We start from the raw sequence: 16,919 nt of genomic DNA, 5'->3' as shown, positions 1-16,919 counted from the left end.
CCTTTCGAATGGAAACTTTTGTTTTCTATGATTAACATTGCTAACTCACAACACTTACCATAATAATTATGCTCCCACTAGCATAACAATTATTTTGTTATTAGCATAACATGTATGCTCCCACCAGCCTTGACATGTATCCAAAATCAGCTGGACTTCTAGAAATCAATACTTGTTGACTTTCTTTCTAAAGGTCAAATTTCTGATACAAGATGTTTCGATAAGCTTTTATCTTAGCTTATACACCTTTTGTTAGAAAGCTCATATGTGTCTAAACTATTTCAGAACTTACAAAAATAATTTCTGAATGTTCAAACTTTATTTGGCATTTTTCACAATTCGATCTATGAAGAGGGATATCGTAATCATAATCGAATTTGAGAATGAAAATATCACAATTGCTAACTCTTAAAAAACTTCTTAGTGAAAGCGTTTCCTCACAATCATTTTCATGAGTTGGAGAGAAACCTTATGACACTTAGATTTTATGGTGTATGTGTTCCTATCCATGTGAATTTTTCATAAACATAATCAGAAGACAAGGTTAATGACAAAAATATACCTCATATGGATTGAACTTACTCAATCTTAATTTCTTACCACTTGGCAGCACAAGGGCCTACCATGTCTTCGAAGTTGTTCAACAGATCACCCTTACTGATCAATGAACTTTCACTGATCAAGGTGCTTTGCTTTATGCAAACAATTGAGAACTCATAGAACCCCCATGCGTAGTTAACTTTAAGTGAAATGGCACACAAATAAGAATATGTCAACATAATAGGTTACAAACCTCAAGTCTTGTGCTAGTAATTAACAATAGGGTTATTCTTGAGTAGTTCTTGAAACTTGTCAAGATCTTTAAGACTCACACTGACCTCTTGACATATAACATTCTCTTGTTAAGATAAACTCTTGATAAACAATTATTCAAGAGTTAGTGTGGATTCTCATCAAGAATAACACTTCACACAATCGGTCTTAGTTGGTGTTTGTCCTTACCACGACATCACAACTTACCAATTTCAAAATTACAAGAGTAAGAAACATTTTACTCTACATTTGATGAGTGTTATAAATCTTTCTTAAGATATCTCACTCATGTTACAATCTTGGAGTATGACTCTAAGACTTGTTTTGGAATGAAGTATGATTCACCTTAACTGATTTAACCATTTTAACAATTCCTAATTCCTCTTCTTATCCATACAAGTGTAATAAGGTGTCCTTAGAGGAACAATTGTGATATGGTTTCCATAATCATTAAAATGATCATAAAACACGATACTCAAGTACTCTCCTATCCTTTCAGATTGGAGAAACTTTTATCTTTCTGTCTAATTTGATTCTTCTTATTTGTCCTGCTCTACATTGAAACTTTATCAATGATTCAGAATTCTACTTAAACTTGTAAGCATAACCATATTTACTAAACTTTAGTAAATCATGATGAACAGTCTTGTCGTTATTTGTGGTGGACCTGGACCAGTACACAACCAAGTATACTTGATCCCCTTGTCCTTCACTTGACTCACATATACATGTGAACAAGGAATTAGTCTTAATTTTCCAAAGATGAAAATTCTCATTCATCATACAATACAAGTTGCATGATTCCAAGTTTCTGTCCAATTGAAACTTGGGTGATGAGAATCTTTCCTTATTTGGTAAATTTTGACACTACCACAAACGAAAGAATCAAATCCATTTTCAAATATTGCTAGAAACATACAAACATCAATTTTCACAAATACCATTGTAAGGAAAAATAAATAAGATAAAAAAACAAAAAAAATTATTTATTTATAAAATTACGGAATACTTTCCCTTACAATGAAATTAAAAATGAAAAATATGTTATTACAAATTTCTAAGCAATCTATCATAAATCCTAAGCAGCAACTCAAACATTCAATCATCGAACCATGCGATCGAAATCCATCTCTTCGTGATCAGACTCAGCATGCCTTTCTTTAAGCTTCCTTTGATCCTACAAAACATCAAAATGTAATCTTATCACATCATGTATTAAGAATCTACAACCAGGAACTTAATAGAGATAGATAGTGAACTTACCTGAAGTAGAACCATATAATTTGATTAAACTTCTCAAGTAGTCAGGGCAACTTTGCTTCCAATGTCCTTTCTCTTGGCAATATAAACAAACAGAATCTTCTGGAATGGTACAAGGGACAATCTCAGAATTAGCATTTCCCTTTCCCTTGGAAAGAGAAGTTTTTTATGGGCTTCCAATGTTTCCATTATCAATGTCCATTGAATTTTTGGAAGTAGATCTTCCAATCATGTTTGCTTTACCAGTGTGCTAAATCATTGTTGATTCAACGACAATTAGCAAATAGGTAAGATCAATAAGGGTCATGTCGTGATCTGTCACACAGTAATCTTTAACGAACTCACTATATGACTTAGGAAGCGATCGAAGAACCAAGTCAACAGCCAACTTCCTTAGGAAAACGACACCCAACATTCCCAGCATATCAATATGAAGCTTCATGACCAAGACTTGAGCAACTATAGACTTTACATCTTTATGTTTACTAGCCAATAGGGATTGTGTGATCTTGGACTTTTCAAGTCTTCGAGCTTGTAGGTCAGGGAGAATAATTGGAGGAGGTGGAGGAAGTGAAATATGATATTATGGAAAGCTTATTCCAACAGATTCGGGAAGACCATAGTTGTCTGACCTAGACATCTATAAGGGGAGAAATTCAAGTTAGTTGATTTAAGTCCTTAATATAACACCTAAAACGAAATATTAAGGCTACGACCCAACACAATATTCTACAATTGTCAAGAGGGATGTCGTAATCCAATTGTAAAATATTTGAAGGTAGGTAAATGACGACCTACCAATTTCCACCATGACAAATGAAATAAATTATTAAGTAATAATTAGATTGGAATTCCTAGATCCATTGAGATTCATTGAACTTTTCGATGGCATGTTTAAATCTTGATTGTGCCCTTCAAGTTTATGACTAGGATGCCGAGGATCACAAACACGGTGTGAATAACCATGCAAATTAGCTTCGTACACCTAATGCTACAAATCACTTAATCAATGTGTCGGTTAACCACGCACGCTCCATTGATCTATGATTAACATCAAGCTACCCTTTGCCACACACTGTCAGTCCTAGATTAGTGTGTCGGTTAACCACACGTGCTCCACTAACAACTTAACAAGGTGCAAAGTGCAATTTTATTGATTAGCACCATTTTCACAATTTTCTAAAAGTAACTAAGATTAGGAATTTAATAAAAGTTTAGTTACTTTATAATTATCATTATACTTTTAATGAGAATTCATATCCTATCCTACCCGTTTGGCTAACGATGCTCCACTAGTTAAGGAAGTGGTGGGTGAGAGTGGAGACCCATTAAACAACCATTTTATAGGCAGTAACCTTATATACCCCCTTATAGATCGACTTCATGAATGAGGCTTACTAACGGTAAGACTGACTTGTCTTTATATATATATATATATATATATATATATATATATATATATATATATATATATATATATATTATTAAACCTATAATATTATAAAGTACAAGGGTTGAATTTTAACTTTTATAACTCTAGGGTTTGGAATTAAAGTTTCATTAGTGAGAATTTACAAATTCCAAAACTTGAGGGAAAGTTTTGAAACTTGTCAAAACTCTTCATATGCGTAACTTATAGTTAATGTTGGTTTTATGAAAAGACTCTTGATTTTCTATAACTTGAGGACAAGTTACGGAGTTCATCAAAAAAACATTAATGAAAACACTTTACATGTTCCATAACTTGAGGACAAGTTATGGAACTTATTAAAAAACATTTAGATCAATTCTAACAAGGAAAATTATCATATAATTTTAATCACGATCTAAACTAACTCATAAGGCAAAACAGTTCCAAATTAAATGATACAAGTAGTTAGCTTAACATATAAACTAACAATTTTTATAAGAATTTTAACAACTATCTTTTAAAGGCTCTTGGAATTCATAACTTATGAGCTAGATGTTATTTTAATGGATGAGACTTTTCATTTTTCATAACTTGAGGACAAGTTATGGAAGTCATTAAAATCATTCAGATCAATTTCAACAAATAACTTAATCATATAACTCATGATTGATCTAACTAAACTCATAAATCAAGATAATATCAAATGAACAATTTATAAATGACTATGTTTATCATATAAACCAACAATTACTTTAAAACTTTGACAATTATCTTGTTATTAGATGAATATAATAACTACCATATCATAAAAAACAGATTTAATGATGCAAAACAGTTTGTAGTAGTGATTCCAATCAAATCTAGGCCAAAAATCCCGAAACTCTACCATCTGATAGGATGAACTCAACGAGTGTAGGAACTCGACGAGTTGGGTTGAGATTTCCCTGGTCTTTTGGATGCGTGCAGGAACTCGATGAGTTGATGAAACAACTCGGCGAGTTGGGTTGAGATTTCCCAACTTTTCTGAGAACATGATGAACTCGAAGAGTCACCTAGATGAACTCGACGAGTTTAGTCAACAAGGACTGTTAACTTGAGCGTTGACTTACGTTGAGTTTTAGGGTTGTTCAACTGTGGACCTTGGAAACCATGAAGGGGTAAAATGGTCTTTTCACCCTTTCGAGGACAGTGGAGGAATTAGCTTAACATCTCGGAGTGGTTATTACCAATTTTTTATTGAAGATAATTATATTATGTAGGCGAAGTCTAGACTATTCGTGTGGTGCTAGATCTACTTTCTTACTTACGAGGTGAGTCTTTTCACCATACTTACCTGAGCGGTAATATTGTGTGACCGGAGGTTCTTATTTGAGTTATCGACTGGAGGGTCCTATGTGTTTATATTGAGTTATGTGATATTATGCATTTTGTCTTTGTGATATATGCTATATTATTCTGTGCTTTACTGAGTTAGGACCGGAGGGTCCAAACTGATTTGTGAGACCGGATGGTCCTCGCTGAGATATAGGATTAGAGGGTCCAACCCGAGCTGTGAGACTAGAGGGTCTTCACTGAGTTACATGACTGGAGGGTCCAACCCGAGTTGTGAGACCAGAGGGTATTCATTGAGACACATGATCAGAGGGTCCACACCGAGTCGTGAGACCATAGCGTCCTCAACGAGGCACATGACCGGAGGGTCCATGCCGAGCTATAGCCATAAGAGGCTTATTATTGTGTATGTGGTATTTTAGGGAACTCACTAAGCTTCGTGCTTACCGTGTTATGTTTAAGGATTATACATACCTATTCGAGATTATGTTTAAGGATTATGAGATACTATCAGTTGTTTTGTTGATTTGGGCTTTTGAAAATTGATACATTGTGGTTTTGAGAAAATATGATGTAACATACACTTTAGTAACCTTGTTTAATTATCATGTTTCATATGATTGTTAGTTTAAAAATGAATATTATTATATATTATGTTGTTTTAAACGTTTAAAGTAGGTAGTTATAGTAAAATAGAATTGTAAGCGTTTAAAAAAAAATATATATATATATATATATATTATTTTCGGTATGGTTTTAAGCGTTGATTTCTAACGAAATAGGTTTATAATATTTGAAGTTAAACTAAGTTTAGAATCATTTGGAATGTATTAGAGGTGATAGGGAAGTCTTATGTGATTCCGATCAAAAAGTCAACTATCGGAATTAACGAAAGTATAACGTCTAAGTTAAAAATAATTAAATCTGATTTTATTGGAAGATCTTTTCTAGGATATTTTTATTGGAAGTTGTAAATTATCTCGTTAGAAACGTACAGGCGAAAACCTCATCGAAAACGGAGTTTCGAGCGAAAAGTTATGCAATTTTTAGTGTTTAGGGGTAAAACGGGTACCCAAACCGGGTCAAACCCGACCCAACTCGGGTTTTTACCCATTGAAACACGATTTTGAGTCATTTTCCTGCCATTTTCAGTTCATCACCATCCCTATGGGAGATTTTCACATACATGATCAATCTTGATCAAGTTTTGAAGATTAAATCAAGATTTTGAGTGTTCTTGAAGTATCAAGTCTAGTAATCAAGGTATGAACTCTTAATTTTTGGATTAGCCCTTGTAATTAGTGAGTTATTAAGAGATTAGGGTTTGATCAAAGTGGGTTTACCACTGATTTAATGAAATTAGGCATGAGTTTATGTTATTAACCTAGAATCTTAAATGGAAATCAAGTAACTACATGTAAACTTGAGAATTAATCATATGGTTTAAGAGTAATTAGTGAAAATTAATAATGAAACCCATGGTTTATATTTGAATTAGAATGGATTACTAAAATATTCAGTGTTATCATTGTAAAAGAAGAACTTGGTGATATTGATCATGAGGTTTGATCATGTAAAGGGTAAAATGAAATTATAAAGGGTATAATTGTCCTGTTTTTGTAAAAATCACCAAAAATTATAGAAAAATCGTATGGAGATGTGCTATATATCCCTGGAAAGCTGAGAATGTCTACTTTGATTTTTGTTTTAAAACCAAAATCTAATTCCGGACTTAAAAGGGGTGAAAACAGCTATATGTTCAGTGCAGTAAGGCTGAATTTTGACAGCTTTGGAACATTTTGACAGCTTTAGGATGCTGTTTTGTAAAATTCATAGTAAATTATAGAAAAATCATAAAAATGTGAGGTCAGTGGCATTAGAAAGATATAAGAGTCTATTTTATTAATATGTATAATTTATTAGTTATTTTGACATTTAATAAGGGTAAAACAGATCTGCAAGTGACAGCTATACAAAGAACAAAAACTAAAATTTCTAAATTGAAAACAACATAACTTGAGAGTAGTTGAGTAATTGCTTATGAAATTTGAAATATGAACTCCAGGGGTATAATTGAAGGTTTTAGAGGCCTGAGGATGGTGTAATTTCATCAGAAAAAGAGGAATTTTATCGCAACATTCGGTTACAGCACAGTGAGTTCAATATAGGGACAATTGTATGTTATGTGTTATATGTGCAATGTGCTTTCTTGTGTTATTGATCTAAGTGGTTATTACTTGATATTGATTTTGATGCCTTTGGCCATGTAGAGCATGACTCGTATCACTTTGGTATTGGCTTTGTGCCTTTGACCATGTAGAGCATGACTCGTATCACTTTGGTATTGGCTTCGGGCTAGGTAGGGCTGAAAGCCTGTATATTCTAGCAACATGATTAAAAGGGATTGTGTTTTATGTGCCTCTTGGGCTGGAATTTATGATGCTTATGATCCTAAATTATTGTGTCTTAATTATTGTAATCCTTTGAATCTAACCGTTTATTGATTTGGAAAGTCCTTCATTTGATACACATATAAGCCTTTGTTGTCCTTTGTTTCTTTTTGTTCCTGTCATATTGTTATGTATATGGCATAGCGTTATATTGTATCTATTTTTGAACTCACTAAGTGACGCCCACTTATCCCTTTTAGTGTTTAACTATTTCAGGTGATAAGCATCCAGAGTAAACACGCTTTGTTGGAGGACTTAGAGTAGTTGACACTACTACGTTTTTACTTGGTATACATATATGTATATGGATTATAAATTCCTGGGTAGTTATGTATTTATACAACTAGTTATGAAACTTTGTAAAAACCCTTTTAGTTGGTTTGTATCCATGCTTTTGTATTTAGACCACTAGTGTGAATTATAATTATGAATATGCATGTAGCATGTTTGGCTTTATGGTAATTTTAGTGAATGGGGTCTTACAATTATGGTATCAGAGCACTGGTTTAAGCGAACTAAATACCACGAATTGGTATTTAGACTTAAACTGTTGGAAGTTCAATATATGAACAGATTTATTGTCCGTATATGGATACAAACCATAGGAAAGACTTAAGTGGGGTGTTGGGTAATGATAAATCCTTATATTCTTACGTGTTATGTTACTCCAATTTTTTCAGAGCAATGGCTGAGCAGGAGGGTAGTCATACACCAGATGTGGGTGGAGATCTTCATCTTAATGAGGGAGATACTCCAATATCCCCTCGTGAGGAGCGGCTTTTGGATAAACTTACTGGTGTTATTCGACAAACTCTAGAACAACACAAAAGGGATAGTGATAAGGGTAAAGAGAAAGCCACCGGAGAGTCTTCAAGAGAGAAAGCGAAACGTCCCTCATTCAAAACTTTCAAGAGTAGTGGTGCTACAGAGTTTTCAGGTGTCCTTGATCCCATTGTTGTTCTTACCTGGATCCAGAACACAGAAAAAGTATTTCGTATCTCCCATGTGGTTAATGAAGACAAGGTTAACTATGCTTCTGCAATGCTCATTGGAGAAGCCTTAGTCTGGTGGGAAGCGACATTTGAAGCTCTTAACGAGTATGACCAGGAGAATTTATCTTGGGAGATGTTTAAAATCCGCTTTCTAGGAAAATATTGTCCTCTAGATATGAGGAGAAGACTGGAGAAGGAGTTCCTCGAACTTAAGCAAGGAGGAATGACTGTGACCGAATATGAAACTCAATTCAATCAAAAGGCACGGTTTGCTGCGAAGTATATCCCGACTGAAGACGATAAAAGTCAGTTATTCATGGAAGGGTTACGGTATGAAATCCGTGATTTCGTGATCAATCGGGATATTCTATCATTCGATAAAGCTGTTGAGTATGCCCGAAAGCGCGAGCATGACTTAGAGATACGTGGTGCCACTCTTTCTATCCCGAAGCATCCACGTGTTGATCGAACTGTTTCTGTTTCAACTAATCCATTGGGTCGATCTGCTCAATCTGATCTTAGCACAAAAGTACAATCTCAGAGCGCCTTTCGTGGTCGCGGTCGGCCACAATCTTTTTCTCTTCAGTCGAGAGCTCCACCACCATGCCAGAAATGTGGAAAGAGCCACCAAGGTCAATGCAGGGTAGGAAAAGGACCAGTGATTTGCTATGGATGCGGAGAAACAGGTCATATGAAGCCCGTTTGCCCGATGAGGAATGTTACATGTTATGCTTGCGGTGTTACTGGCCACAGAAAGCGTTTCTGCCCTACTCTTACCAGCCAAATGGTGAGAAGTCAAGCTTCCGTTCAACAACCAGTGGGTACTTCAACCCAAAAGGAGGATGTGCCAAAGGCTAAAGGCCGTGCATTCCAGATTACCCCAGAGGAGGCACGCGAGGACCCGAATGTTGTGACTGGTACATTTCTCGTCAATTCTAGACCTGCTCACATCTTATTTGATTCTGGTGCCTCAGATTCTTTTGTGTCTCGTGAATTTGCGCGTTCTTTTCAAATTGCATGTTATGCACTCGCCCAACCATTTCATGTAGATACCGCGGGAAGTGTATCATTACTTGTTGATAAAGTCTATAGAGATTGTGTCATAGAAATTGAAGGTTATAATTTTCTTGCCAATTTGATTCCTATCTCCCTACCCAACTTTGATATCATTCTCGGCATGGACTGGTTGTCAAAGAACCGTGCAGAACTCTTGTGCTATGAAAAGATAGTACGCATTCCTATTGAAGGGGAGAATCCTATTTATGTCTATGGTGAACAAAGAATCTTCAAAATAATCTCTTTCCTTAAAGCTCGTAAATTCATATCGAAGGGGTGTTCTATCTATTTGGCCTACTCAGTTGATGTCTCAAAAGAGGAGAAGAAAACGGTAAATGATGTTCATGTTGTTAACGAATATCCTGATGTTTTCCCTGATGACTTGCCTGGCCTTCCTCCGGATAGGCAAGTAGAATTCCGAATTGACCTTGTGCCTGGTGCTGCTCCGATTGCAAAGACTCCTTATCGTCTCGCGCCAACAGAGATGAAAGAAATGATGATCCAACTGCAGGAATTACTTGACAAAGGCTTTATCCGACCGAGTACTTCTCCCTGGGGTGCTCCTGTATTGTTTGTCAAGAAGAAGGACGGATCGATGCGGATGTGCATTGATTATCGTGAGCTGAATAAGGTGACTATCAAAAACAAGTACCCACTACCTCGCATTGATGATTTATTTGATCAACTTCAGGGTGTTAGCTATTTCTCGAAGATTGATTTGAGATCTGGATATCATCAGTTGAAAGTTCACGAGCAGGATGTGCCGAAGACTGCTTTTCGTACTCGATATGGGCATTATGAATTCCTTGTTATGCCGTTTGGTTTAACAAATGCTCCTGCTGTATTCATGGATATGATGAATCGGGTATGTCGCCCAATGCTCGATAAATCAGTCATCGTATTCATTGACGATATTCTAATCTATTCCAAGTCTGAATCTGATCATGCCATTCATATTCGTGCGGTGTTAGAACTTCTTCGAAAGGAGAAACTATATGCTAAATTCTCGAAATGTGAATTCTGGCTTCGCCAAGTTCAATTTCTTGGCCATGTTATTTCTAGTGATGGTGTATCTGTAGATCCTATCAAAATCGAAGCCATTCAAAATTGGGAAGTGCCCCGTAATGCTTCCGAAATTCGTAGTTTCTTGGGTCTCGCGGGATATTACCGGAGATTCATTAAAGACTTTTCTCGTATAGCCATACCGCTCACGAGTCTTACAAGGAAGGAAGTAAAGTTTGAATGGGGTGAAGCCCAAGAAAAAGCTTTCTCAACTCTAAAAGATCTTTTGACTCATGCTCCAATCTTATCACTCCCAGAAGGTGATGATGATTTCTCCGTATACAGCGATGCTTCAAGATTGGGACTCGGTTGTGTGTTGATGCAACATGGCAAAGTGATAGCCTATGCCTCAAGACAACTGAAAGATTATGAAAAGAATTATCCCACTCATGATCTCGAACTCGCTGCAGTGGTATTTGCCCTAAAACTTTGGAGGCATTATCTTTTTGGTACAAAATGCCAATTATTTACTGACCACAAAAGTCTCAAGTACATATTCAGTCAGCAAACTTTGAATATGAGACAACAACGAGCCATGGAGCTGATCAAAGATTATGACTGTGAAATCCTATATCATCCTGGAAAAGCCAATGTAGTTGCCGATGCACTTAGCAGAAAAATTTATCGTAATAGTATGTGTTATGCTATTACTCATACCACAGTAAAATTCACTATTCTAGATGAACTAAAGAAATGGCAAGAAGAGGCCCTAAAGCCAGAAAATGTGAAGAAAGAAGGGATGATACATTATAATGATGCTTTACTTGATGATCCGCGAGGATTAAAAGTATTCAAGAATCGGCTATGGATTCCAAAGATTGGTGGATTAAGACAGAAGATTTTAGATGAAGCCCATAAATCTAAACTTTCAATACATCCTGGTACAAGTAAAATGTACTATGATGTAAGAGCTGATTATTGGTGGCCTGGATTAAAGAGAGACATTGGAAGATATGTACAGGAATGCTTAGTATGCTTACAAGTCAAAGCAGAGCACCAAAAGCCTTATGGAACCCCAGAAAGTCTTAGTGTTCCTGTATGGAAATGGGAAGAACTGTCCATGGATTTTATTACCAAATTGCCAAAGACTGCTAGACAACATGATAGCATTTGGGTAATTGTCGATCGCCTGACTAAAAGCGCTCATTTTCTTGCCATGCGTGAAACGGATCCAATGGAGAAATACGCACAAGTATACTTGGATGAAATTGTTGCAAGACACGGTGTGCCATTAAAGATCATTTCCGATCGTGATACTCGCTTCACTTCTCACTTTTGGGCAAGTATGCAACGTGAAATGGGATCTCGAGTTGCTCTCAGCACAGCTTATCATCCCCAGACAGATGGTCAGACAGAGAGAACAATCCAAACCGTAGAAGATATGCTTCGTGCATGTGTCTTGGAGTTCGGTGGTAACTGGGATAAATACTTACCTCTTGTTGAATTTTCGTATAATAACAGTTACCACGCTTCAATCAAAATGCCACCATATGAAGCATTATATGGTCGCAAATGTCGTACACCATTGTGTTGGCGAGACATAGGACAAAAGATCCTTGGAGGCCCTGAAATGATTCAAGACACCACCGACAAGATTCAAATTGTACGAGAAAGAATGAAAGCGGCCCAGGATCGACAGAAGTCCTATACAGAAAAGAGGAGACGACCCATAGAATTCCAGGTGGGTGATTTCGTAATGCTAAAAGTATCCCCGTGGAAAGGCATTATGCGATTTGGGAAGAAAGGAAAACTAAGTCCTAGATTTGTTGGTCCTTTCAAAATCATCCAGAGAGTTGGTAAACAAGCATACCGCTTGGAATTGCCGGAAGATTTGGCAGGTATTCATGATGTGTTTCATGTGAGCTATCTACGCAAATGCTTGAGCATCTATGATGAGACAGTTCCATTATCAGAGGTGAAATTGGATAATAAGTTAAGATATATAGAAGAACCTGAAGAGATTATAAATGAGAGAACGGTTGATCTGCGTAATAAAGAAGTGGAGTTAGTGCTTGTCAAGTGGAAACATCATCGAGGCCCAAATTATACTTGGGAAAATAAGAATGACATAAGAGAAAAATATCCCCGTTTGTTTAAATCGTCGTGATTTCGGGGACGAAATCCTCAAAAGGAGGAGGTATTTGTAACATACACTTTAGTAACCTTGTTTAATTATCATGTTTCATATGATTGTTAGTTTAAAAATGAATATTATTATATATTATGTTGTTTTAAACGTTTAAAGTAGGTAGTTATAGTAAAATAGAATTGTAAGCGTTTAAAAAAAAATATATATATATATATATATATTATTTTCGGTATGGTTTTAAGCGTTGATTTCTAACGAAATAGGTTTATAATATTTGAAGTTAAACTAAGTTTAGAATCATTTGGAATGTATTAGAGGTGATAGGGAAGTCTTATGTGATTCCGATCAAAAAGTCAACTATCGGAATTAACGAAAGTATAACGTCTAAGTTAAAAATAATTAAATCTGATTTTATTGGAAGATCTTTTCTAGGATATTTTTATTGGAAGTTGTAAATTATCTCGTTAGAAACGTACAGGCGAAAACCTCATCGAAAACGGAGTTTCGAGCGAAAAGTTATGCAATTTTTAGTGTTTAGGGGTAAAACGGGTACCCAAACCGGGTCAAACCCGACCCAACTCGGGTTTTTACCCATTGAAACACGATTTTGAGTCATTTTCCTGCCATTTTCAGTTCATCACCATCCCTATGGGAGATTTTCACATACATGATCAATCTTGATCAAGTTTTGAAGATTAAATCAAGATTTTGAGTGTTCTTGAAGTATCAAGTCTAGTAATCAAGGTATGAACTCTTAATTTTTGGATTAGCCCTTGTAATTAGTGAGTTATTAAGAGATTAGGGTTTGATCAAAGTGGGTTTACCACTGATTTAATGAAATTAGGCATGAGTTTATGTTATTAACCTAGAATCTTAAATGGAAATCAAGTAACTACATGTAAACTTGAGAATTAATCATATGGTTTAAGAGTAATTAGTGAAAATTAATAATGAAACCCATGGTTTATATTTGAATTAGAATGGATTACTAAAATATTCAGTGTTATCATTGTAAAAGAAGAACTTGGTGATATTGATCATGAGGTTTGATCATGTAAAGGGTAAAATGAAATTATAAAGGGTATAATTGTCCTGTTTTTGTAAAAATCACCAAAAATTATAGAAAAATCGTATGGAGATGTGCTATATATCCCTGGAAAGCTGAGAATGTCTACTTTGATTTTTGTTTTAAAACCAAAATCTAATTCCGGACTTAAAAGGGGTGAAAACAGCTATATGTTCAGTGCAGTAAGGCTGAATTTTGACAGCTTTGGAACATTTTGACAGCTTTAGGATGCTGTTTTGTAAAATTCATAGTAAATTATAGAAAAATCATAAAAATGTGAGGTCAGTGGCATTAGAAAGATATAAGAGTCTATTTTATTAATATGTATAATTTATTAGTTATTTTGACATTTAATAAGGGTAAAACAGATCTGCAAGTGACAGCTATACAAAGAACAAAAACTAAAATTTCTAAATTGAAAACAACATAACTTGAGAGTAGTTGAGTAATTGCTTATGAAATTTGAAATATGAACTCCAGGGGTATAATTGAAGGTTTTAGAGGCCTGAGGATGGTGTAATTTCATCAGAAAAAGAGGAATTTTATCGCAACATTCGGTTACAGCACAGTGAGTTCAATATAGGGACAATTGTATGTTATGTGTTATATGTGCAATGTGCTTTCTTGTGTTATTGATCTAAGTGGTTATTACTTGATATTGATTTTGATGCCTTTGGCCATGTAGAGCATGACTCGTATCACTTTGGTATTGGCTTTGTGCCTTTGACCATGTAGAGCATGACTCGTATCACTTTGGTATTGGCTTCGGGCTAGGTAGGGCTGAAAGCCTGTATATTCTAGCAACATGATTAAAAGGGATTGTGTTTTATGTGCCTCTTGGGCTGGAATTTATGATGCTTATGATCCTAAATTATTGTGTCTTAATTATTGTAATCCTTTGAATCTAACCGTTTATTGATTTGGAAAGTCCTTCATTTGATACACATATAAGCCTTTGTTGTCCTTTGTTTCTTTTTGTTCCTGTCATATTGTTATGTATATGGCATAGCGTTATATTGTATCTATTTTTGAACTCACTAAGTGACGCCCACTTATCCCTTTTAGTGTTTAACTATTTCAGGTGATAAGCATCCAGAGTAAACACGCTTTGTTGGAGGACTTAGAGTAGTTGACACTACTACGTTTTTACTTGGTATACATATATGTATATGGATTATAAATTCCTGGGTAGTTATGTATTTATACAACTAGTTATGAAACTTTGTAAAAACCCTTTTAGTTGGTTTGTATCCATGCTTTTGTATTTAGACCACTAGTGTGAATTATAATTATGAATATGCATGTAGCATGTTTGGCTTTATGGTAATTTTAGTGAATGGGGTCTTACATATGACGTTGAGTTTTATGTGATTTAAAAACGAAAAAATTGTTTGGAAATTTACGGTGTTACAAGTTGGTATCAAAGCCTTGGCTTGAGGGATTTGGATGTACTCTCGGGTATATCTGGACTCAAGTTGAGGATTTGAGAAAATATTCTAAAGAGAAAAGATTTTTCTAAAAGGAGTAAGAGTTTTTTAAAAGAAAACGAGACGGAGTAGTGTGTACAATCAGCCAAAGCCCAAATGGTGATTTCCCAAAATACCATTACTTGCTTATATTATGAGATACTTAACTCAAAATACCATGACTCGTAAAACCACTATGTCATATAACTCTACTCGCTCTATCCATAACTCAAAAGGCACCGCTGACTCAGGTAACCCCACCTCTCGTGGGTATCTAACTCCTCTCTCGTGGGTATCTAACTCCTCTCTCAGGTAACCCCACCTCTCTTGGCTTGAGGGATTTAGATGCCCGAATGTTGCTTGCTTTGTGGAAATCTTGAATGATAAGAGTCAGCTACTAAGCAAATATAACGGTATTTAAGAGGTAGATGGTTGGCATCATGAGAAATTCTTCAGCGGCTGATGGCAGAGAAGTTTGAGAACCTGGGAAAAGCCTAGGGAGATAATTTAGTCCGATAAGTATGTTGTTTAGAGGTGAGTATTCGCTGGAGGGAGAACATGTGCAATGGTATTGGCGACCGAGAAGATTGAGCAGCTACTTAGAAAATCTGGAACGACCCGTGTGGAAAGTATGGTAGATGTGGCAGGTAATATGCGACCGTACTACTGAAAGCATATGACCCATACTCGAAATAAGGGGAAATTCCAAAGGTTCTAAATAGCATGTTGAGGGGAGATAACAATGTTCGAGTACCATGATTCGTAGCAGAGGGTGCTTCCGTTTTTACCAGTCACCCGATGATGAGTGATCAGACTGAGAATTGGTATGGTAAATGGTGGGGCCAGAGGGCCATGGAAATGGAGCTTCACTAGTTGTACCTTACAAGAAAATTTGAATTTCAATTTCGAGGAGTGTGACTGGTGAGGTGCCAGTTGGAGTCGTAGAACTCGAGGAATAATGGAGATGATACATTTGGAGGGCTGCAGTCAGGGTTGAGTGACCGGTTGATGGTGGAGATGTCACTTTCTGTGATGAGAGTTATACTATTTCCGTTTTCCATGTGGAATGAAAGAGATAACGAGCTTCTAATTTCAGAGTTTAGAGGTAAACCCCGTGGGGGTAGCACTTAGTTGCGATATCGTCACAGAGTATTTTGTAGTGCGTCTGTTGCGAGGTATTTCTTATACCATAAGAGAGTCGTCAGTGGAGAGTGAAATGGATAAGGACTAGGATATGCCTTAGTTGACTACAGTAGGGCATATGTTAGCAGCAATTTTAGGTAATTAAGCTAAGTATATTGGGGTAGTGACACTCATTGTTTACATTGGACATCGACTATGAGAGTGAGGTCTCTTGCTTTTATGATAATCCACACGTTGGAATGTTGGTTGAGGAATCAGAGATGAGGTATGTGATGGTTCATTATTTCAGACTGAGGGTCACGACTAATTTGGGACAGTCGAGAAGTTCGGTAGTGTGTTGGTATGAGATTTGGATAACTAGAGGCAGTCACGTTGGGAAGTTCTGAGGATTTCATCTGAGATTCGAGATATTTGGAGTTGCTTGGTCTCTATCAGGAAGATCATCGAGTGTTTCGTGGCACGTCCTAGGAGTCAAGTGTGACGCACCCAGTGAAACTGTTTGTGCAGTGGACTGTTGGTATGCCAATTGGTGATGGTTGGAACCTTGATTGAGGGAGAGCTGGGTATTTTATTGAGAGGATCGGTAATCTGTTCAAGTGCAGTTAGAGGACTAGTTACGGGGATCTACGGTTCGTATATACAACGCTAAGCTAATGTGGTAGTCAAGGAAATGTACAGAGCGATAGGATGCATGTTGCACATGATCAGGAGAGAATGGGTGTCTTGACAATAGGTGGCTGTTGGGTAGGAATTTAATTATGGTACGTGATTCTTCGAGT

At 36.2% G+C, this 16,919-nt stretch overlaps 1 protein-coding gene across 2 annotated transcripts; it reads left to right on the top strand.

Annotated features, from left to right (window-relative positions):
• Nucleotides 1-5,966: 5,966 nt before the first annotated feature.
• On the top strand, nt 5,967-14,719 carry LOC145003234 (uncharacterized). 2 transcript variants are annotated; one of them, XR_013661894.1, is made up of 6 exons: nt 5,967-6,079; nt 6,882-6,969; nt 7,483-7,554; nt 7,947-9,175; nt 14,012-14,099; nt 14,613-14,713. XR_013661894.1 is itself a non-coding variant. In XM_078962362.1 (5 exons), the coding sequence occupies exons 4-5, from the start codon at nt 7,951-7,953 to the stop codon at nt 14,630-14,632; spliced, it is 1,245 nt and encodes a 414-aa protein (XP_078818488.1). In that variant the 5' UTR covers nt 5,967-6,079; nt 6,882-6,969; nt 7,483-7,554; nt 7,947-7,950; the 3' UTR covers nt 14,633-14,719. The 2 variants fall into 2 exon arrangements, 1 of the variants encoding a protein (XP_078818488.1); XM_078962362.1 differs by lacking the exon at nt 14,012-14,099 and having other exon boundaries at nt 14,613-14,719.
• Nucleotides 14,720-16,919: the final 2,200 nt, after the last annotated feature.

Source organism: Lactuca saligna, chromosome 6, assembly GCF_052625555.1.
Source record: "Lactuca saligna cultivar CGN05327 chromosome 6, ASM5262555v1, whole genome shotgun sequence".
NCBI lineage: Eukaryota > Viridiplantae > Streptophyta > Magnoliopsida > Asterales > Asteraceae > Lactuca > Lactuca saligna.
The sequence above is the reverse complement of the archived record's forward strand: the minus strand, read 5'-3'. Positions and strand labels throughout refer to the sequence as shown.

Coding starts and splice junctions, on each gene's coding strand:
- LOC145003234 (XM_078962362.1), top strand. CDS start 7,951: ATGGCTGAGCAGGAGGGTAGTCATACACCAGATGTGGGTGGAGATCTT. Junction 9,176..14,612: donor GGACCCGAATGTTGTGACTG/GTACATTTCTCG, acceptor TAACTATTTCAG/GTGATAAGCATCCAGAGTAA.